The sequence below is a fragment of the Eleutherodactylus coqui genome, chromosome 3, assembly GCF_035609145.1.
Source record: "Eleutherodactylus coqui strain aEleCoq1 chromosome 3, aEleCoq1.hap1, whole genome shotgun sequence".
In the NCBI taxonomy this organism is placed as follows: domain Eukaryota; kingdom Metazoa; phylum Chordata; class Amphibia; order Anura; family Eleutherodactylidae; genus Eleutherodactylus; species Eleutherodactylus coqui.
In genome coordinates this window covers 11,537,469-11,562,368 of record NC_089839.1, presented here as the reverse complement: position 1 = coordinate 11,562,368, position 24,900 = coordinate 11,537,469, and the positions used below count along the sequence as shown (strand labels likewise).

General features: G+C 44.0%; 1 protein-coding gene and 1 long non-coding RNA gene across 2 annotated transcripts in view; one reads left to right on the top strand and one right to left on the bottom strand.

Annotated features, from left to right (window-relative positions):
* The window catches only part of LOC136620387 (calpain-13-like), a 139,757-nt gene that overhangs the window by 26,409 nt on the left and 88,448 nt on the right, over positions 1-24,900 (top strand). The window contains exons 3-4 of the mRNA XM_066595122.1: positions 21,261-21,330; positions 21,723-21,841. Of these exons, the coding sequence (XP_066451219.1) occupies positions 21,261-21,330; positions 21,723-21,841 (189 nt within the window). The remainder of the gene's footprint in view (positions 1-21,260; positions 21,331-21,722; positions 21,842-24,900) is intronic.
* Positions 1,097-20,704, bottom strand: LOC136619695 (uncharacterized). The gene is made up of 3 exons (XR_010790997.1): positions 20,531-20,704; positions 9,323-9,381; positions 1,097-1,395 (listed from the first exon to the last, which is right to left on the bottom strand). It is a non-coding gene; the product is annotated as an uncharacterized lncRNA (long non-coding RNA).

The window sequence follows — 24,900 nt, the reverse complement described above, 5'->3', positions numbered from 1 at the left end:
CTCAGGCTTTGTAGCTCTTGTACCCGCATCCGTAGCCTCTTTTTCTTACTTTCTGCTGAGAACTCAATGTGTTCGGAGGTTTTAACTTCTCCAGCCACACCCACACAGCTGTCCCTGCTGATTAGCACATATTATGCCTGATTTTCCGTCCTCTGCAGACCAACCTGTGTACTACCTAGCCACACACTCCATTCTCTGTATACCCTCAACACCGTTACATGAAAACACCCCACAGTGAAATCCTGACCCCGGCTAGTCCAGCACCGATGACCGGCCTCATTGGAAGTTACTCAGATCGCTGGATCTTCTCATCTAAGGTGGATTCACACTAAAACTGATCTAATAAAGGGCTGCGAGCTGTAATAAAGGGCTCTTCAGTGCATATCTTTATAGCAATCAGAACTCTGTTTTCCTGAGGGCTCTTTTTCACGGCCGGACGATATACGCTATGATCTGAGGAGTAAAAAATCATTTGTGTGCCTATTCAGATGGTATGGGCCCCGGCGCATATTCGCCAAGGCCGCCATGCCTTTGCCCCTTCCTCTTCCCTCCCCTTTGCAGGCTCACCTCCTCTCTGGCTGTTTGCAATGGGAGGGGGCAGGATGGGGGTAGAGCTAAGCTCCCGCCCCCTCCCCCCCTTGTCCGCAGCCAGCAATGGAAGGAGGCGGGATGGGGCAGCACTTAGCTCCGCCGCTGTCCCCTCCCATTGCGATCAGCCGGAGGGCAGGAGAGAAGGGGAAGGGAGTTTAACAGTCACGCTGCTAAACTCCCTCCCACCTCCTTTCTCCGGCCGCTGTCATTGACTCCATAGGAGTCTATGCAGCGGCCAACGTATTCCGGCCTGAAAGATAGTTCCAGGACTATATTTTGGGCCCGACGTAAAAGAGCCGGGTGCTATATTGACCCGGCCGGGCGGTTTTACGTCATGGGAATACGGCCATGTATTGGAATCCAATGCATCAGATCGTAGCGTATATCTGCCGACCATGAAAACGGCGGGCCGATATATGCTCGTGTGCAAGAACCCTGATACAGAGCTCCAAATCCTCAGCATTGAAGTTGTGCTGAATGATGCAATATGTCAGAGCTTTACTGCTCGTTTTGGATGGAGTTTTCCTTTAATTTCCTACATTTTTACACTCCAGTACAAATTGATAGTAATTCTGATACAATGTATCGCAGGGGAGGTGGAGAGCGGCGTTAATAGTGTCCTCACATCGCCACGGCTTGACTCGCCCTGTTAAATGTCAGACACGGTTACTGTAGTATTCATCATTATATTTCCTCTTCATGATGGAACATTGTGTTTGGGAGTAAACGAGCTCTTCGTGTTCACTTCCATAATTAGTGCTCCATCGTCATTCTTGATACAGATCAGCCGGTGATGTGAAGCCGCTGGAGAGAGAAAAGTAACAAATAATTACATTGTAATTAGAAGTTTACAGAAACAACTCTGTTAATGACTTTACTGTGGGAGGAGGAGTCACGCCTGGTGGATGGTGGAAAGACTTTCTTACCAGGGTTCTTCACAACTGGTGTGGAGGATGGGCAGAATCCCTACGTGGTTTATTGTGTTATTACAAAGGAGATGTCAGAAACAAATGATAGCATTTTTATGTCTGTTTTTTTATTCTAAACTTTTTTTTTACATTTTGTAGCCATTTTTATGTATCTATAAATACAAATACATATTCTAACATTTACTGTTATCGGCAGCTCACTTCTAAGCTTTACTGTTTAGACAGGGACATAGTCAGAAGAGTCATCTCATGATAAATGGAGCACTAGGTCAGCAGAGTTCTCTTTATCATTAGAGGGTAAAGTAACCAGAGTATTTCCATTATTATTGGAGGACAGAGGTAACAGAATTCTCATTGTCATTAGGGGGAGGAGCAAGTAGAGTACAGGGAAAAGCTGCCCCAAAAGATCTGGGCTGTTAGTGGAGAGCAAATGTGCAGCTGGGAGAGCTGGTGGAACACTGTGTCCACTGAGCTGAATTGTCAGAGACTGCCTGGAGCTGCTGTGGGACAGCTATGAAGGGACAACCATTTACAGGAAAAGAGAGACACTGAGCTGAACCCCTAACTTCAGCATGACAGTACAAACATCAGGATCTCAGAGGATTGTGGTCAAGGAAAGCTTCTAATTCTGGAGTAGCTAGAGGTAGGTTAAGTCAATACACGATGCACGTAAGTGAGGCTGGCCTCATTAAAAGTCAAGCAGTGTGAACACCTGAGGAATATTTTAGGGACTAAGCAGGCCTGCTGCTGGGTTAACTATATGAACTGGGCATGTTAGACCATGATTACTGTTCCAAAAGACCATGTAGAAGTTGAATTTACTTTCTCACCAGTGTGAAGTATCTTTGTTTCCTGCTACACTTAAAGGGGTTGTCCCGCGGCAGCAAGTGGGTCTATACACTTCTGTATGGCCATATTAATGCACTTTGTAATGTACATTGTGCATTAATTATGAGCCATACAGAAGTTATAAGAAGTTTTTCACTTACCTGCTCCGTTGCTAGCGTCCTCGTTCCCATGGAGCCGACTAATTTTTGCCGTCTAATGGCCAAATTAGCCGCGCTTGCGCAGTCCGGGTCTTCTTCTGTTCTCAATGGGGCTCCGTGTAGCTCCGCCCCGTCACGTGCCGATTCCAGCCAATCAGGAGGCTGGAATCGGCAATGGACCGCACAGAAGCCCTGCGGTCCACGGAGGGAGAAGATGTGGAAAGGTGGAGCCAGTGAGGTCATCTTATCATCAGTAGTGCCATTTCATTATCGTTAGAGGGCGAAGTCAGCAGAGTTATCCTATTATCATCTACAAGTACTCAGAATTTTGTGTTACTCATTCTGGCTATGTGGCTTTTCTTCAGATGGCAAGCTGGTAGATGAGTCTCCTATTTGGTATGGACCCTAATAGCAGTATTTCCTGTACTGCCCTTGTGAAACCCAGAGTTTAGCAGAGTTAGTTGATGGGAATCAGAGTACTTAACCTTTGGGTTCATTGGAGCTCTGCATTGCCTAGTGCTGGCCGGTAATCTAGAGCATACAGGGGTGGACAAAAATATGGAAACGCCATACAAAATGCATTGGATTTTAACCATCAGCACTGAGATGCCCTTTTGACCCCTGCTTGGCTGAGAGTTTTCCCGACAAATTTGTGTTTACTTCACCTCTTGCCCTGCTCTGGGTGGGTTTGGGAGCCAGTTAGTAACAGCAGTTAAGTAGCTGAAACCCCTGACCAATGGAGCCTTGTTGCTCAGGCAGTTGTTCTGTTCTGCCCAGAAGCATCTGTGTCATATTTCCTCCACTTGAAATAGGTCTCCACATGTCTTATTGAAATATGATTTCTATTTAATCCCATGTAACATAAGGCATGCATGGCGTTTCCATATTTTTGTCAACCAACTATATCTGTAGTCACTGACGGGTCCCACCAGGTAAGCGACATAAAGCGGAGTGGTAATCGGACATGGCCACATGATCACAGAGTCCCGGTGAAGCAAACAATGGTTTTCTTAGAACAAACCCGATAGAAAAACACAGTTCAGGTCCTTGCAGAGTGGCTCCAACAAGGGTGTGCGGGGCGCGAGCAGCAAGTAGCGGAAAGCAGGTGAAATAAGAGCACTTGAAAAGACAGCGTTAGCAAGTGGCGCTCCCTCAGAGAAGGTTCGAAATGGACTGTGGAATCCGAAATGATGATTCGGTTCACCTCGCTCTTTCGGTCTCCCCGCGTCTACTCTGTGCTCCTGCTTTACTGACATCCGGTTTCCACTTCTGCACCGCTCCCGTTCCCTCATAATCCCGCCTTTTAAAGGAGCACGCAACTAAACTAGTAATAAGGACAGAACACAAGTATAATAATATCCAGCATAATATACCAATCAAAGAACAGCACCCCTTCTACTCCCTGGTGGTGACTATGCCAGTTAGGTTTAGGGCTTATTCACACTTCCGTTTTTTTGGCCATGTGCCGTTCGTATTTGCAATGTGCTGCGCACAGACAGCGAATGGGCCTATTGCCTTCAATGGGCCTTTTCAGACATTTTGCATTTTTTCATGGACCGGCGTCCTGTGTAAAATAATCTCAGCTCGTCCAATTTGCGTCCATATCACGTCCATATGCAGTATCCACTGTTCCCTCCGCTCGGCAGCTCGTGGACATGTGTTCGTGCGCCGTCTGATGGGAGTTGCGTTCCCTTAAATACACGCACAGTATCAGCGCTGCCGTGGCTCCCCGGCCTTCATGCATGTTAATGGTTAATATTATTACACGCAGCTCAGCGAAACAAACCCAGAATGACTTTCGCTTTTCCTTCGGTCACCAACCAAAGTGCATCTGTCAGGCTGCCTTCCCTTCACAGCAGAATTTGCACTTTAAGGTACACTGAGCTCTGCAAAGCGTTTGCATGCTTATCATTTGCATCAAAGCCCTACAGGGATACGTCAGTGAAATGAAGTTGTGTGAAGATCTGGGGAAAGTCTCCGCTTCACAACGCAGCGCTCTACAGAGGTTTATTCCACAAGGTCGGCTCGTCCTTCATACTTTCAAACTCCCCTCCTCCCCCGTCGCCAACCTTATACGCCGCACTGCTCCATTTACCAACACAGAATAGCAAGAGCCACCATCTGCTTAATATATTCTCAGATAGCAAAATGCATCACCCTCCATCCAAAGAAGTCTATACGGGTCGCTCTAGAAGACGCCGCGAGAGGCATGTCGAGTCAAGCACACATCCGATGACTATACAGGGGCATTCAGGGCAAATATTGGACCTGCCACCCCAGCTTGTCGCTCAGATTCATGGATCCCAGTAGCCTTGCTGGGTTCTCTAAAGATATATGTACCCCCATGAAGTAGTACAATATATATATATATATATAGCCTGCAGACGGTATGAGGAATTCTAGTCCAGTTAAATCCAGTAGTCATAGATGATGTCATCTCAGACTACAGTCATCCACTTTCACTTTTCTTCTCCATCCGGCCCAGACTGTTATGACTACTTCTTTCAGCCACATCTTACAGCGGGCGTGTCAAGCTCATTTTCACTTAGGGCCACAGCAGCCTTATCGTTGCTGACCGATACGGCCTCATAATACAAAAGACATACCCGTTTTTATCCTTGAACACAAACTTATATTCACTTTCCCATCTTTTATTAAATTGCCTTCAATTTTTCTCTTGTTGAACATTTTGGTATTCCAATTGTTCCACCAGAGATGTTATGGTGCCGCCTAAGTAGAAGACCAAGATGTCCTATAGAACCAGGTTAGATAATAGCCTGCCCCTTCCAACTCTTTAGCACCTAGCTGTGTCCCAAATAATGCCTCCCTTGTTTCCCTGCATAATAAGAGTTGGTAAGGAGGGGGTGGTAGCCCCCCCATTAGGTAGATTCCCCCAGTAGGTAACCCCCCCCCCCACCCCTATTAGGCAGGTGTCCCCAGGAGGAAGTTAATTTCCCACAGTTGATAAATGCCTATGACTATAAGGCGGAAATTCCGCGGCAGGATTTCCCGCAAAATTTCCGCCCGTGGCCGCTTCCATGGGACTGCATTAGAAAACGCAATCATACGCTGAAAACAAATCAGGGCATGTTCTATCTCTGTGCGGGTCTCGCAGAGGCCCGCACAGAAATGTCAGCGGTGACAGGCCGGCTCCTCTCTGCATATGTGCCAGCACACAGCGCAGAGAGCAGATGCTGGAAAGCAGGTGAGCCGCAGGCCTCTGCAGGGACACGGGACCGCATCCCGCTGTCAGAATTCTCGCAGCGGGATCCGACCCGGCTGTCTGCAGGCGGCCTTATGCAGCATAATACTTACAAGCCGCTATGCTGCTTTATAGTAAGTGACCCCATCCTCAGCCATACTGCTGCAGCCCGTGTGTGCGCTAAATTATCGAATTATTGAGGTGTTCTCTGACGTATTCAGTGGCTCCCGGCTTACTGGCTGCCCCGTCAGGACCTGTGACTCTTGGGGTCTCCGTACCCGCACTGCCGGTCCTATCTCCCGGGCTGCAGGGTTGTGGCGCAGGGGAACCCCGATCTTGGTGACCTCCCCTGGCCACCGTAATTCTGGATGCCAGCTTCGGGTGCGCGCTCTCGTGAGCAGGGAGCGGGCACCTAGGTAGCCAGGTTGTTGGGGACGGGAGTGGTGCCTTCCCGCGCCACGTCCTTGTTGCCATGACACCTGGGCGTGCTTGCTCTGTACTCGTTGATTGATGTCTGGGTCCTGCTGCTGTCAGGCTCCCTGCCCCAATCAGCTGCTGGGCGGGAGTTCTGACAGCATTTAAACTGCTCTGTTTCCTCCTGAAGTTGCCAGTGTATGTTTGGTCTCCAGCTATATCTGCGTACCCTTGGATTGATGCCCAGCTTTGACCCGCTTGCCTTTGACCTGATTTTGCCTCCTGACCCCTTGTACCTCGCCTTCTCCTGTTACCGACCTGGATTGCCTGACCTGCCTTTGTGTCTGACTCCTGCCCCGCATCCCTAGTGAGCCTAGGAACTGCCGCCCAGTTGTTGCCCTAGGGCTTAGACTAGGGGGGCAAGTAGTTAGTGACAGGGGGTTGCGGGTAGTTTCAGGGACTTCCAGTTACCCAGACCCCAGTTTCCTGACAGCTTCTCTTGCAACTGGCGGTGAAAAGATAATGGTGCCTTGATGACAGCAGTGCGCTGCGACTCCACTTCTGCGCTACATTGTAGACACGGAGCCGGGCCTGCTGCGTCATACAGAAAGTAGGAGTGCATGGGGGCTAAGCGGACCCCTGTCAGACTGAGAAGCCCTGCTGCTGTGGCACTGTACATGAAAACCTAATTCAGATGTTTGCATGCAGCGGACCCTGTGGCCTTATGTTTGACTTGTGTGTCTTAGAGAATAATAATGTCCGTCACACAGAAAAAATACCAAAGTAATAAGTGCCCACTTTCTGCTGGCATAGAATAAGAATGCCCCCATTGTAGTCCCATATAGTATTACAGCCCCATTTGTGCCCCGTTGCTCCCTTTATGCCTCCATTCAGTATTATCCCTACTGTGCTCCCATATATCATTACCCCTTATTGTGTTCCCATGTAATGCCCTTGTTGTGTCTCCATGTAGTGATAGTGCCTCCTTTGTGTCCCCATATAGTATTACCCCTATTGTGCCCAATATTATATTATTACCCTCATTGTCCTATTAGTACCATCTTTATGCCCCCATTGTACTAATTAAAGGGGTTTTCTGGGACTTTAAAAAAAGGTAAAAGGTCTTAAAATCAATACAAACTGCATACTCACTCATCCCAGCAGCTCCCTGTCTAGAACTGCAGCCCCGATGCCCGCTGCACGGAGCCTGGAAGAAGCAGTGGGCAGTCCTGTACTGTTCATTGGGCGCGTAACTGCTTAGCCACTCACAGATTTCAGTGGCCATAGAGGACTTGCCACAGTTTTCTCATGGGTTGGTGAGCCTCTGGCCATCTTTGATTCCACCTCTCTAACATGCTCTTCTTATATACAGTCATGTAAGTTTTTAGAAAACTGACCCTCCAGCTGTTTTTCATTAGTACCACTTCCTTTTCCAGCCTTTTGTTGCCCCTGTCCCAACTCTTGTGAGATGTGTTGCTGCCATCAATGTCTAAATGAGTTAATGTTTTAAGATGAATTGGTAAGATGTCTCCCCTCCCCCTTCTGACATGTGAATAAAATAAGGTTAGATGAGATCTCCAAATCATTGTATTCTTTTTTACTTTACATGTTCAGCATCCCATAGGATGACCCCGGACACAGGGCGTACGTTGAGGAGTGGGGAGGGGATGCTGGCTTGTCACAGCGGCACTTACCAGGCTCCCTCCCGGAGGGACTCAGGTGGCCTCGGCTAGGGCAGCGCTGGGCCTCTTGGACACCCCTAGGATAGGGATGCCTAATAAACTGTAGAACAGGGATAGGTATTGTCACGAATGACACCACCGCTCCATTACACTCCAGACTGACCTTCGGCGGAGAATAAAGGAGCCGCAGACAGATATAACGTACCTCAGGTCCCTGGGAACGGTCAGGGACTGGCAAAACTTTACTTGAATAAAACTCCAACAGTACAAGGCAGAATAAATAATGTTCCAAGTGCAGGCATTAAGACAGGCTTGATTAGGAGTACCTCCACACAGTGATCCCTGATAGAGATGAGCAAGCATACTCGCTAAGGGCAATTGCTCGAGCGAGCATTGCCCTCAGCGACTACCTGCCCGCTCAAGAGAAAAGGTTCGGCTGCCGGTGGCGGGCAGGGAGTGGCGGGGGAGAGCGGGGAGGAACGGAGGGGAGATCTCTCTCTCCCTCTCCCCCCCTGCTCACTGCCGCAACTCCCCTGTCACCCGCACCAGCAGCCGAACCTTTTCTCTCGAGCGGGCAGATACTCTCCAAGGGCAATGCTCGCTCATCTCTAATCCCTGACTTTAGGACACCCGTGTTTGAACAACTGAAGATACGTACCTCCACCCGGTCCCAGATTTCAGGACGCCGCATGTGTGCATTAAAGACGAGTACCTCTGCACTGGGCCTTGGGAAGAACTCACGGTTTGCTCACGCTCTCATTCTATAAGAGTCAATCAGGGAAACCTCTCTTCTTCTTCCATTCTTCACTACATGAGGGTCGAAGGTACCCTCATGTAGTGGGCACTCTTGGTCAGGAACCCAGAAGACATGAACCTCTTCACACTGTCAGACACTCCTATTTATGATCACACTCATACCACATGACAGGACATAAACTGATACATTCACAGGCAATCCCCAGGCTTTTGCCAACACTTAACCCATCACACGCTGCAGCTGTGCAATACATATAACAAAATTACTAGACAGATTTGCACAGCAGACCAACATAAGACATGACATAATGGAGGAGGCCAGGAATGGATGTACTGGGCCACTACACATGCATTTACATATTACACAGCAGCCCAACTTTTTTGGACTTGGGAAGTAAGTGTACTCTATCAGCGGGATAATTTTAGTGCATCCGTGTCATTATACAGGATGGAGTAAATATCTGATGAGCTCCACTTGGATGTATGTAAATGAAAACCTTCTTCTGTACTAATGATGACTTCAGAACAAGGTGACCTAAGGGTCTCCCATCCCCCCACACACCAGGAACAGTGTACAGCTGGGGAAAAATGATGCCTTTAGAATTGATATTTTGCATACTGCGTGATCCAGTCTCGCTGGATCGGGAGTGAGCAACCTCAGCGCACATCATAAATCTATACACTTATGTAATGAGAAAGCAGTCACCAATTAATTCTTCCTGAAGGTGACCTCCAGACGGAGCGGTGGGCTGCGCCGCTTACCTGCTGCAGCTCCGATCTGCATGAGGCTGTGTTTGAGGAGACGGAACCCAACTTGACATCTAATAAATATTTAAGAGCACATTAAAACCTGAGCTGCAAATATAAATATGGAAACAGGAGCAATAAAGGCGGAAAACAAAACCATCTGCTGGAAATAATTGACACCTGCATAACAATAAGATGTGTCCTAAATGAGAAAATGATGATAATCCCAATAAATCATCTACGCATCAGATTATGCAGAAACTCCAATCATTCCTACAATGACTACAGGCCTAACATTACATTCCTGTCCATAGGGGGCAGTATTATAGTAGTTATATTCTTGTACATAGGGGGCAGTATTATAGTAGTTATATTCTTGTACATGGGGAGCAGTATTATAGTAGGTATATTCTTGTACATAGGGGGCAGTATTATAGCAGTTATATTCTTATACATAGGAGGCAGTATTATAGTAGTTATATTCCTGTGCATAGGGGGCAGTATTATAGTAGTTATATTCTTGTACATAGGGGACAGTATTATAGTAGTTATATTCTTGTACATAGGAGGCAGTATTATAGTAGTTATATTCTTGTATATAGGAGCTGTATTATAGTAGTTATATTCTTGTACATAGGGGGCAGTATTATAGTAGTTATATTCTTGTACATAGGGGGCAGTATTATAGTAGTTATATTCTTGTACATAGGAGGCAGTATTATAGTAGTTATATTCTTGTACATAGGAGGCAGTATTATAGTAGTTATATTATTGTACATAGGAGGCAGTATTATAGTAGTTATATTCTTATACATAGTGAGCAGTATTATAGTAGCTATATTCTTGTACATAGGGGCAGTATTATAGTAGTTATATTCTTGTACATAGGGAGCAGTATTATAGTAGTTATATTCTTGTACATAGGAGGCAGTATTATAGTAGTTATATTCTTGTACATAGGAGGCAGTATTATAGTAGTTATATTATTGTACATAGGAGGCAGTATTATAGTAGTTATATTCTTGTACATAGGGGCAGTATTATAGTAGTTATATTCTTGTACATAGGGGGCAGTATTATAGTAGTTATATTCTTGTACATAGGGGGCAGTATTATGGTAGTTATATTCTTGTACATAGGGGGCAGTATTATAGTAGTTATATTCCTGTGCATAGGGAGCAGTATTATAGTAGTTATATTCCTGTGCATAGGGAGCAGTATTATAGTAGTTATATTCTTGTACATAGGGGCAGTATTATAGTAGTTATATTCTTGTACATAGGGGCAGTATTATAGTAGTTATATTCTTGTACATGGGGGGCAGTATTATAGTAGTTATATTCTTGTACATGGGGGGCAGTATTATAGTAGTTATATTCTTGTACATAGGGGGGCAGTATTATAGTAGTTATATTCTTGTACATAGGGGGCAGTATTATAGTAGTTATATTCTTGTACATAGCGGGCAGTATTATAGTAGTTATATCCTTGTACATAGGGGGCAGTATTATAGTAGTTATATTCTTGTACATAGGGGGCAGTATTGTAGTAGTTATATTCTTGTACATAGGGAGCAGTATTGTAGTAGTTATATTCTTGTACATAGGGAGCAGTATTATAGTAGTTATATTCTTGTACATCGGGGGCAGTATTATAGTAGTTATATTCTTGTACATAGGGAGCAGTATTATAGTAGTTATATTCTTGTACAAAGGGGGGCAGTATTATAGTAGTTATATTCTTGTACATAGGGGCAGTATTATAGTAGTTATATTCTTGTACATAGGGAGCAGTATTATAGTAGTTATATTCTTGTACATAGGGAGCAGTATTATAGTAGTTATATTCTTGTACATAGGGGGCAGTATTGTAGTAGTTATATTCTTGTACATAGGGGCAGTATTATAGTAGTTATATTCTTGTACATAGGGAGCAGTATTATAGTAGTTATATTCTTGTACATAGGAGGCAGTATTATAGTAGTTATATTCTTGTACATAGGGGCAGTATTATAGTAGTTATATTCTTGTACATAGGAGGCAGTATTATAGTAGTTATATTCTTGTACATAGGGGGCAGTATTATAGTAGTTATATTGTTGTATATAAGGAGGCAGTATTATAGTAGTTATATTCTTGTACATAAGGAGGCAGTATTATAGTAGTTATATTCTTGTACATAGGGGGCAGTATTATAGTAGTTATATTGTTGTATATAAGGAGGCAGTATTATAGTAGTTATATTCTTGTACATAAGGAGGCAGTATTATAGTAGTTATATTCTTGTACATAGGAGGCAGTATTATAGTAGTTATATACTTGTACATAGGGGGCAGTATTATAGTAGTTATATTCTTGTACATAGGGGGCAGTATTATAGTAGTTATATTCTTGTACATAGGGGGCAGTATTATAGTAGTTATATTCTTGTACATAGGGAGCAGTATTATAGTAGTGATATTCTTGTACATAGGGGGCAGTATTATAGTAGTTATATTCTTGTACATAGGGGGCAGTATTATAGTAGTTATATTCTTGTACATAGGGGGCAGTATTATAGTAGTCATATTCCTGTACATAGGAGGCATTATTACAGTACCGTAGTTATATTCCTGTATATAGGGGGGAAGTATTATAGTAGTTATATTCTTGTACATAGGAGGCAGTATTATAGAAGTTATATTCTTGTACATATGGGGCAGTATTATAGTAGTTATATTCTTGTACATAGGGGGCAGTATTATAGTAGTTATATTGTTGTACATAGAGATCAGTATTATAGTGGTTATATTCTTGTACATAGGGGGCAGTATTATAGTAGTTATATTGTTGTACATAGGGGCAGTATTATAGTAGTTATATTCTTGTACATATGGAGCAGTATTATAGTAGTTATATTTTTGCACATAGGGGGCAGTATTATAGTAGTTATATGTTTGTACATAGGTGGAAGTATTATAATAGTTATATTCTTGTACATAGGAGCAGTATTATAGTAGTTATATTCTTGTACATAGGGGGAAGTATTATAATAGTTATATTCTTGTACATAGGAGCAGTATTATAGTAGTTATATTCTTGTACATAGGGGGCAGTATTATAATAGTTATATTCTTGTACATAGGGGACAGTATTATAGTAGTTATATTCTTGTACATAGGGGGCAGTATTACAGTAGGTATATTCTTGTACATAGGAGCAGTATTATAGTAGTTATATTCTTGTACATAGGAGGCAGTATTATAATAGTTATATTCTTGTACATAGGGGACAGTATTATAGTAGTTATATTGTTGTACATAGGGAGCAGTATTATAGTGGTTATAATTTCTTGTACATAGGGGCAATATTATAGTAGTTATATACTTATATGTAGGGGGCAGTATTATAGTAGTTATATTCTTGTACATAGGAGCAGTATTATAGTAGTTATATTCTTGTACATAGGAGACACTATTATAGTAGTTATATACTTGTACATAGGGGGCAGTATTATAGTAGTTATATTCTTGTACATAGGAGTAGTATTATAGTAGTTATATTCTTGTACATAGGGGGCAGTATTATAGTAGTTATATTCTTGTACATAGGGGCAGTATTATAGTAGTTATATTCTTGTACATAGGGGCAGTATTATAGTAGTTATATTCTTGTACATAGGAGGCAGTATTATAGTAGTTATAATTTCTTGTACATAGGGGCAGTATTATAGTAGTTATATACTTATACATAGGGGGCAGTATTATAGTAGTTATATTCTTGTACATAGGGGGCAGTATTATAGTAGTTATATTCTTGTACATATGGGGCACTATTATAGTAGTTATATTCTTGTACATAGGAGTAGTATTATAGTAGTTATATTCTTGTACATAGGGGGCAGTATTAAAGTAGTTATATTCTTGTACATAGGGGCAGTATTATAGTAGTTCTATTCTTGTACATAGGAGGCAGTATTATACTAGTTATATTCTTGTACATAGGGGGCAGTATTATAATAGTTATATTCTTGTATATAGAGAGCAGTATTATAGTAGTTATATTCTTGTACATAGGCGGCAGTATTATAGTAGTTATATTCTTGTACATAGGGGGCAGTATTATAATAGTTATATTCTTGTACATAGGGGGCAGTATTATAGTAGTTATATTCTTGTACATAGGGGGCAGTATTATAGTAGTTATATTCTTGTACATAGGAGGCAGTATTATAGTAGTTATATTCTGGTTTATAGGGGCAGTATTATAGTAGTTTTATTCTTGTACATAGGAGGCAGTATTATAGTAGTTATATTCTTGTACATAGGAGCAGTATTATAGTAGTTATATTCTTGTACATAGGGAGCAGTATTATACTAGTTATATTCTTGTACATAGGCGGCAGTATTATAGTAGTTATATTCTTGTACATAGGGAGCAGTATTATAGTAGTTATATTCTTGTACATAGAGAGCAGTATTATAGTAGTTATATTCTTGTACATAGGAGGCAGTATTATAGTAGTTACACTGGATAAAATCTACTGTACTGCACATTGTGCTATATACCTGAGGTATGACTGTATACCGTATATGTATTATCTCATGTATTTCTCTTTGGCTTCCAATTACCCAGGTTTTCTCCCAATTTGAATTTTTATTAACATAATATTAAAACAAAAATCGTGCCTTGTCTGCTTCTTCCGGTGATACTTTATTATCTGTGGGCTCTGCGATTGCCCGGCCACAATCTGTGTGTGACATACTCTTATTTCCTACGGGACTGCCGGCTGTAAATGTGTTAAGAAGAATGTATCTTTAATACGGCCCTGGACTGGATTAGAGGGATTAATGCTCTGTAAAATGATCTACACTTTTCAATTTTGTGTGTGTTTTTAAGCATGAATCAGAGAATTATTTTTTTTATTGTCTTTTTACGTTCCAGAGGCTTCGGAATGAAGTTAATAGTGTATGAACTATTTAATTTATTTCATTGTGGATTAGTCTAGTAATGTAATGTAACCAAAAAGAGTGAGAAAAAAAATAAAACGACCGTATAATGGGTGAGCGGGATCCTAAATACATAGAAGAGAGAGCCTAAATATATTACATCGACACGACAAGCAAATGTACTTAAATGTTCAACAGTTTATCAAGAGCATCAAAGTTGTGAACAGGGAAGGGTCATAATGAGACATAATCCCCATCTCTCTGCTCCGCACATTGCCCCCTCTTAAATGATGGCACCTGAAGTACACAGAACGGCCTCTTTATTAGAGACCCCCACCTAGTAGTGCATTAGACCAACTAACAGCAGAAAATCATTGTGGCGTTGACCCACAGGTATCAGAGGACCCCAGGATGTGCCAACAAAACCTTCTCCGCACCAGTATTCTACTTCCACCAGCCAGACAGGAAGGAGTCAGCGATTCATGCAGCTTGCACCAAATTCTGCCTTCCCTTCAGCATGGTGCACGCTCTGCATGAGAAAACCCTACGTAGTTGGTAGTGAAATCCCAGCTAGTCTAACATCGATGACCCGGCTGATGACTAGGGAAGCACCAACTTGAGAGGGACCGGGGGGCTCTTACGAAGGTGTCATAGCCAAGAGTTAGTGGGGCCCCTCCAGAATGTTCTATGTTCGTCTCATGTCAATGTCATATCAGTGTTTTGTTTGTGGAGTGCATTAGATTTATGTGGACTGGATATTTACAGGACTGAAAGAGTTAATGTCTGGCATGTTCTGTCCTGTCTGGATAATGTATCATTTGTGGTCACCTGATGGTGTTATATATATATATGTGTTTGCAAGAATGCAATGCAAGAGGAAGACAAGAAAGAGAGGAAGGGAGAAGTCAGTCAACTACACAGACACTACAGAGAGACTGTCGGATCGGTCTGTGTGTGGAGCATGGAGGAGGCCGAGCGACTGCCTGATGCTCAGCCTGGACCTGTTCAACCTAGGACTCCTCTGTACTACTGCTGAGTACTGAGAGAATGGAACCACTTGTCAGCGAGAAGAAACGGAAATAAGAGTGTTTTGCCGGTGGGAATAGTGATTGCCGGGAGTGAAAGAACCTGCAGATAACTTGGACTGTGGATTGTTCCAATGCCCCGTGAGCTGCACCAAGATAGAAGTCTTGTATGCTGTGATTACTACTACTGTTATCCTCTTTATTGAGAAGGAAATGAACAAGATCGACCGTTCCTGGTTTTGTTCCAAAATATAGTCTTCTGGTGTTGGACTACTTTATTCCTCTACAAGATTCATTCCAGGAGAAGGAACGATGGCGTCACGAGTGACAATCAAACTTAGGCTAACTTCTGGTTACTATCCCTGTGATCTCACCCAGCGGCGACGGGGTCGGGTCCTCAGCTACCCTCATTGGAGGAGATGGTAGAGCCCCGTGACAAGGTTAACATCTCTACCCTGCTGTCTCCTCGGCTATTGGCCTGCTCCTCGGACGCTGTATAGGGGCCATTTTGGATATATATAGTAATCTATCATCGATTCATGCTGCTTGCGCCAAATTCTGACTTTCCATCAACACGATGCAACAGAAATCTGGATTCATCTTACAGGTGATGTTTTTCTGCTGTTCATCGATATGATTTTTACTCACTTTTGCCCGCTGGAGTCTCACCTTTCTGTTTATTTACCTCTTAGGGGTCGATTATATCCATCTGCCCCCGTTGATCCCACTCTGGGACAAATGCAGGTGATGAAGCCACTAACAAGTTTCGCTTCTATTGTTTTCCGAATACCCTGTTCCATATCTTAAAGGGCCACTACAGGCAGAACTGAATCTGCGTTTGCTCTGGCCCACCCAATAGCAGCTACATGGACTGCCTCCATTGGGGGGCATATCACTGATATTTACTAGTTTCTGGTGCAAATTATAGTAAATCTATCGATCTGTAGTTGGCTAATCCCTCTCACTCAACTCCACCCACTTTTTGCGAAGTACTGAGAGCTGCAGAAAATACAGAACAAAATTTGCAGCTTTTACCAAAAATATGGCATGCAACTTTTTTCTCTGCCCGAAAATTAGCGCAAGTAGCTTGATAAATTTTCCCCGTTGTGATCAGTGCACCTTGTATAGGAATATGTGACAAACAGGTACGCATGGTGGTAGAGGGGGGTATATTTCTGCTAGATTCCCCTCCTATGAGGAGCAACAAGGAAAGTATCCACTGCCTGATTAATGAAGTAGGAAGATATTTAAGGAGCAGCTAGTTGCTCTATCTGGGGACACAGAAGCTGCTCTGTGTGAGTCTATAACGCTGATCTGTGAGTAAGGCTGCTAAGTGTTTTTTAAGCCGGCCGGGAGAAGCCCTCCAGCTGACTTCAAAACTTGTGCCAAATAGTGCAAGTTTTGAAGCAGCCTTTTTGCTGCAGAGATCTCGCGGAATTTCCTTGCGGTCCCGCTGCAGACAGCCTAAGGCATGCATGTCCTCTGACTCCAGAAAAGGCGATGCCAAGCTAATCCTGCCTCAAATAGTAAAGTGTGGCGGGTGTTGGTGCGACGGCGGTTCAGGGTGGCGCAGCAGCTGACAGACGGAGACAGAAGTCTTTATCAAAAATAAACTTCACTAAACCGCAACCGGATGATGAATACATTCGCTCCATAAAAGGGCGCCTCTGCTGGCGGAGGGGACCTCTACACTCACCGGTCTCCTGTCTCCCCCTCCCGGCCGGATATCTGACCGGAGGGCACTGGGCTCATGGCACGACTGTTGGGCACAGATTCCAAGCAGCTAAGCCACTCACTGTACAAGGGAGGGTGCGGGGCGCCCCATGCCCTCCTTACAAAAGTACAATGACATTTTTTCAATCTGGCATCCAATAATTCAGAAGTTCTGATAATCTGGCATTTGATAACTACTGAAAGGACTTCAGCTGCATTAGCTCTGCTGTCTCCCAGCCCTGGGTCTGCGGCTCCAGAGTGAGCTGCACATGGCGCCTCCATAGATATAAAGGATGATCATTCCCAGCGCCCCCCTGCACTGAGAGGCGAGGTGGTGAATGTGCGGGAGGACAATGAGCTGCCTGCTTGCTCTGGGGGGTCCAAACTGCCATCCAGTGCAGAGCCGTCTCCCTCGGCCATCATCTGATCACATTCACATATGAAGGAGGACTAATAATGAGCAGTATTCTCAGAGCCGTGACGTCTCATCATGTATGGAGAACCTGCATATTAAAGGGGTCTGATGCGGAGAATCGCTCTAATACACCCCGTCGGGCAGACGGGGCTGAGAGCTGTAATATGTTTATGGGTGACACCCTATATGCGCTGTTTATGTGGAACTTTCTGTATGCACTGTTTATGTGTAACACACTATAGGGGCTGTTTATACGGGTCATTCTATAGGTACTGTTTATGTAACATACAAAGTAACATAGTATGTTAGGCTGAAGGGAGACAACGCCCATCCAGTTCAGCCTGCTTCCACCCCCTTGTTGATCCAGAGGAAGGCAAAAAAAACAACAACAATGAGGCAGAAGCCAATAAGCCCTTTTGGGGAAAAAATTGCTTGTGGAACACTCTATAGGGGCTGCTTATGTGGGTCATTCTGTAGGCACTATTTCTGTGGGACACTATATAGGCACTATTTATGTGAGATACTCTATAGGCGCTATTTATGTGAGATACTCTATAGGCGCTATTTATGTGAGATACTCTAAAGCTACTGTTTATGTTGGACACTCTATAGGGGCTGTTTATGTGGAGCATCTTATAGACACTGTTTATGTGGGACACTATAGGGGCTATTTATGAGGGACATCCTATAGGCACTGTCTATGTGGGACACTATATATAGACTGTTTATGTGGGACACTCTATAGGCGCTATTTATGAGGGGCACTCTATAGGGGCTGTTTATGTGGAACACTATATACAGACTGTTTATGTGGGACACTCTATAGGCGCTGAGTATGAGGGGCACTCTATAGGGGCTGTTAATGTGGAACATTTTATAGGGGCTATTTATGTGGGTCATTCTGTAGGCTCTGTTTATGTGGGACACTATATATGCACTCTTTATGTGGGGCACTCTATAGGGGATGTTTATGAGTGACATCCTTTAGGCACTGTTTATGTGGGACACTCTATAGGTGCTGTTTATGCAGGACACTCTATAGGGGCTGTTTATGTGGAACATCTTATAGGGGCTGTTTATGTGGTTCTCTAGAGGGGCTGTTTATGTATAACATCCTATAGACACTGTTTATGTGTGACACTCTATAGGGGCTGTTTATGAGTGACATCCTTTAGGCGCTGTTTATGTGGAACATCTTATAGGGGCTGTTTATGTGGGACACTATTCGGACTGTTTATGTGGGGCACTCTATAGGGGATGTTTATGAGTGACATCCTTTAGGCACTGTTTATGTGGGACACTCTATAGGCACTGTTTATGTGGGACACTCTATAGGTGCTGTTTATGCAGGACACTCTATAGGCACTGTTTATGTGGAACATCTTATTGGGGCTGTTTATGTGGGTCTCTAGAGGGGCTGTTCATGTAGAACATCCTATAGACACTGTTTATGTGTGACACTCTATAGGGGCTGTTTATGAGTGACATCCTATAGGCACTGTTTAAGTTGGAAACTCTATAGATGCTGTTTATGTGGGACACTCTATAGGCGCTGTTTATGTGGGACATCTTATAGTGGCTGTTTATGTAGAACATCCTATAGACACTGTTTATGTGTGACACTCTATAGGCGCTGTTTATGTGGAACATCTTATAGGGGCTCTTTATGTGGGTCTCTAGAGGGTCTGTTTATGTAGAACATCCTATAGGCACTGTTTATGTGGGACACTCTATAGGCGCTGTTTATGCGGGACACCATAGGTGCGGTTTATGTGGGATGCTATAAGCCCTGGTGGCGGCTGACTCCGCTGGCGTTGCGGCTCGTTCAGGCCGCTCTTCTGCTGTTCTTGTGAAGGACTTTGTTGACGCCATTGTTTTTGGTGTTCTGCTTGTGCTATATACATGCGGCATTGCTGGCACTAGTGTATACGGGGGTCCCGCTACTGCTGTACATGGAGGCACATTGGCCGCTATCATGGGGGCGTGGCCTGTACTTGCGGGCGGGTCTTACATTTAAACATTTCTAAAGCAGGGCAGACCTTGTGGGATTCTGGAAGGAATGCCGCTCCCCTTTAACCATTATGTATCCCAGGAGGCTCTCTTATCTGTACGGACCCGGCCGGCTCTGCGGATCCTCCAAGTCGCGATGAGGGAAGTAAAAGTTGTTAATCAGGAGTTTTATTACATCAGTCGGGCGAGGAGTGTTGGAGGAGAATATTGAGTCGGGTTCAGTGATTAGAGGAAGGCGGCTTCTCAAAGGAAACCAAATGAAATAATCACTTCACCTCTGAATGCGATACTGATGAAAATCTCCGCCGTAATTGAGAGACCGATTACAATCTGCAGGCATTGTGCGAAATCCTGAATACCAAATCTAATGTAACGGGAGAGCGCCGGTGATACAGCGCTGCGGGGGAGCATTCCCCTCACCACTTCATGGCTGTATGTGTGTATGCATGCTTAGTCAGATGTCCATGGAGGGGTCGAACCTCAAATAACCATGCAAACCTATAGCAAAACCACTTCACAACCCAGACCACCAGGGATATCATTAATATAGTCACTCATAGTCACCACTAGATCTAAAATTATATTAAACCCTAAATCTACCCTAGACCACCAGGGATATTATCATTAACATATTCATTCCACAAACCACCAGATCTAAAATGATATTCACCCCTAAACCACCCTAGACCACCAGGCATATTATTGTTAACATGTTCATCTCTGCAGACGACCTGACCTAAACATTTTTAACTCACTATATCAATCCCCCTAGCCCGCTAGATTATTATTAACATATTCACCCTGAAAGACCATTAAATCTAAAATTATATTATCGTATAAAATCATGCAGGACCCCCAGGGATATTATCATCAATATATTCACCCCCATAGACCACCGTATTTAAAATTATATTAACCCCTAAAACAACCCCACACCACCAGGGAGCTTACATGTTCACTCCCACAGACCACCTGAGCTACAATTAACATGCTCTACTTTATAAACCAGTACCCTAGACCACCAGGACATTATCATTAACATATTGAATCATGTGCGTATAGTGACAGGTGACTCATGTTATGGACATTGTTACAGTGTGACATCAGATTCCTGAGTATTGTAAATCTCCTACCTGAAACCATCATGGTGGGTAATAAGACTCTTCACTGCGTCAACGGGAACATTTTATTATATTGTTCTCTGGAACTTTATGCAATATTATTACACTCAGAAGTCCAATATGAGCTGATGTTCATGTGTGGACTTCAGAGGAAATCTGTTGTGCACAAAGGTGAAGAAGATCAAATTCTGGGGAAGAAGAAAAAGAAACTGAAACATCAATGATAGAGGGAGTGAGAGGACAAATGAAAGACCCGTTCATGTGTTATAAATATAGGTAGTTGTAATTAAAATGACTCAAACCCCGCCCCCATTGCAAATTAGGTTTATTTGCAAAATGAACATTTTAGCAGTTTGCAAAAAAAACCCCAATTTAAATAAATCAACACAACTAATAAAACAAGTGATTTCTCCAGATTCACCACAAAGTGTCACTTTTACTGACTACTGCAGAATTACTCACCCCCTGAATAGAATCCTTCATAAGAGCTCATATTTGTAAATCAAGTGTTACCTCAAGCACACCTGATGCAACTAATCAAGCGTTTCAATAGTTACATCAGGTGTGTTTGAGATGAAACCCATCAGATACCTGGACTGGCCGCTACTGCTGCATCCAGAGACATGTATACTGTATAATCTTATTCTTGTTGACTTGGCTTCTCTCATAAATAGATAGGAGTTATAATTCGGTCTTCTTTCTGGTCTGTTCTTATCTCCAACATTTTGATTTCTATTATCAGGAGCTTCAGAGAGATCCCCGCTTTCTGGTAGATGGTGCCAGCAGATTTGACATTATGCAAGGAGAAATAGGTAGGAATATGTTATGCTTTTACTTCTAATATGTGTATAATAGTAATAAGTCATCATCATCAGTAAAAATAGCACAATTAATAATAGCACAATGCTCATACCATCAATAAAGCAAAATACATGAACTCCAGCATTACAACAGATTATAGGAGAGCCACTACATCTCTTTTACAGTGAATTAGAGCCACCACTAGGGGGAGCTCATTGTATACATATTATGAACTAAAGGTAAAGAGCTCCCTCTATTGGTGACTAGAAGCAGAACATTTCTTATCATGTAATCCTATGACTGTTGCAGCTCCCCTGGGCACCTACAGTCTAGCAGCTGTGCGTTTTCTAGTGCTGGTAAGCAAAAATTCAGATCATGACAAGATTTCTTTTTTGCTCTGCAGGAGACTGCTGGGTCCTTTCTGTCGTCGGGGCTTTGACTATGCATCGGAAATTTCTGGATAATGTTATTCCCAACGACCAGGAGTTCACATATAAGTACGCCGGGATTTTTCATTTCAGGGTAAGAGGTGAACATGCTTGTTAGATATCTTTTGGAAGAATTAAGTGGACTAAGGTGCTACACGGCGATATTGGCTGGGATGCGAGATCGTGGTGTAGCGCTGTGACCTCGCAATGTGGCCACGACTGACACGCAGATTACAATTAATTACAAACCTGTGGATCCATTGTGATCTGCGAGTCGCGGCCAATTGAAAACTGCAACACGACTGCTTTGCCTTCTATTAGGCTGTGGCTAAGTGGTCCGAGTCTCCGACACGTTGGTGACGGCTCTGTGCACAGCTATCTGTTAATAAATACAGAAAAGCTGTGTGTCACCCGTGGCCTGCAAGCAAAGATGCAATGTATTTGGATCTCTTGCAACGGTTGTATGAAAGTGTTAACCCCTTAGTAAGGGTGGATTCAGACGACCGTATATCGGCTCAGTTTACACCGAGCCGATATACGGTGTCCTCATCTGCAGGGGGGGGGGGAGGATGGAAGAGCCAGGAGCAGGACCTGAGCTCCCGCCCCCTCTCTGCCCCTCTGCACTATTTGCAATGGGGAGAGGCGGGACTAATTCTTGAAACTTAGCCACGCCCCCATCCCGCCTCCTTTCATTGCAAATAGGGCAGAGGGGCGGAGAGGGGGTGGGAGTTCCTGATCCTGGCTCTTCCATCCTCCCCCCTGCAGATGAGGACACCGTATATCGGCTCAGCGTGAAAACCGAGCCGATATACGGTCGTCTGAATCCACCCTTAGCAAGCTTTTTTTCGTTTTTCCATTTTCGTTTTTTCCTCCCTCCTTTTAAAAAGTCGTAACTTGTTTATTTATCCATCGACCTCGCTGGGTTTTTCGGGACGACTTGTTTTTTTCAATGGTGCTATATAAAGTATCATATGATGTACTGAAAAACTAGAGAAAAATGGGAAAAAAATGGAATTCCGCCATTTTCCGATGCATCTTGTTTCTACGGCACACAAACTGCAACGGGAATCGCGTGATAACTTTTTTCTAATGGTCAGTACGATGACTATGATACCAAACAGAGTTGTAGTTTTTTTTTTTTTGCTGTACTACTTGTATTTTTTTTCCAATGATATTTAATTTTTAAAAATTATTTTCTGCCGCCATCTTGTGCGCGCAATAACTTTTTCATTTTTCTGTCAACATAGTTGTGCGAGGGCTCATTTTTTGCGGGACGTCCTGCAGTTTGTGTCGCTACCATTTTGGAGTACATAGGACTTTTTGATTGCTTTTTATTGCATTTTATTCTTGGATACAGGGTGACCAAAAAAGCGCATTTCTGGCGTTCTTTCTTTCTTTCTTTTTTACAACGTTCACAGTGCGGGGTAAATAATGCGCTACTTTGATAGATCAGATATTTACGGACGTGGCGATGCTAAACATGTATTTTTGTTTTATGATTTAGATTCATTTATTATAAATATGGCAAAAGGGTTTTTTTTCAACTTTTTATTACTTTTTTAATAATTAGTAAAACTTTTTAAAACTTGTTTTTACTTATTTTTTTTTAGTCCCCAGAGGGGACAACAAATTGTGATGCTTTGATCGCTCCTGCAGTATAGCATTGCAGTATAGTATGCTATAGCATTACAACATACTGCGATCTGACAGGTAGTATATCAAGCCACCCCAAGGGCACTGGGGCCTTTCAGAAGGCGATCTTACCCGACTCTGAGATGTAGTGAAGTAGAGAACCGATTTCAGTGAGATTATTAGTAAGAATGTGAAATGATGCAGTAATAATGTAACAATGTAATAATGTAACAATGTAATAATGTAACAATGTATCACCTGGTATGTATGCAGAATATCCGTATGAGGGACAGCTGTGCGCCCCGCAGGAGCCTCGTCAGGTGCTCTTTTTGCTCTACATCTCCCTAATCCCGTCTTTGATAGAGTTTTCTTTGCTCTCACACCGGGATTATACGGGATAATGTATTCCAAACAATGCGCAAATTACAAGAGCGGAGCCCGGTGTGTAAACATGTAGGTATATACCACGTGGCGGGGCGCTAAGGGCAACGGAGCTGGGAAAACGGACTGAGGGAGCAGCAGGGGGGAAAAATAACTACATACAGGGAATTATACAGACGGGGCAGTGATGGATAGTCAGGAGATGCTGTATACTACACAGCCAGACTGCCGTTATAGGGGGCGCTGCAGACCACACAGCCAGACTGCCGTTATAGGGGGCGCTGCAGACCACACAGCTATACTGCCGTTATAGGGGGCGCTGCAGACCCCACAGCCAGACTGCCGTTATTGGGGGTGCTGCAGACCACACAGCCAGACTGCCGTTATAGGGGGCGCTGCAGACCACACAGCCAGACTGCTGTTATAGGGGGCGCTGCAGACTACACAGCCAGACTGCTGTTATAGGGGGCGCTGCAGACCACACAGCCAGACTGCTGTTATAGGGGGCGCTGCAGACCACACAGCCAGACTGCTGTTATAGGGGGCGCTGCAGACCACACAGCCAGACTGCCGTTATAGGGGGCGCTGCAGACCACGTAGCCAGACTGCCGTTATAGGGGGCGCTGCAGACCACGCAGCCAGACTGCCGTTATAGGAGGCGCTGCAGACCACACAGCCAGACTGCTGTTATAGGGGGCGCTGCAGACCACACAGCCAGACTGCCGTTATAGGGGGCGCTGCAGACCACACAGCCAGACTGCCGTTATAGGGGGCGCTGCGGACTACACAGCCAGACTGCTGTTATAGGAGGCGCTGCAGACCACACAGCCAGACTGCTGTTATAGGGGGCGCTGCAGACCACACAGCCAGACTGCTGTTATAGGAGGCGCTGCAGACCACACAGCCAGACTGCTGTTATAGGGGGCGCTGCAGACCACACAGCCATACTGCCGTTATAGGGGGCGCTGCAGACCACACAGCTATACTGCCGTTATAGGGGGCGCTGCAGACCACACAGCCAGACTGCCATTATAGGGGGCGCTGCAGACCACACAGCCAGACTGCCGTTATAGGGGGCGCTGCAGACCACACAGCTATACTGCCGTTATAGGGGGCGCTGCAGACCACACAGCCAGACTG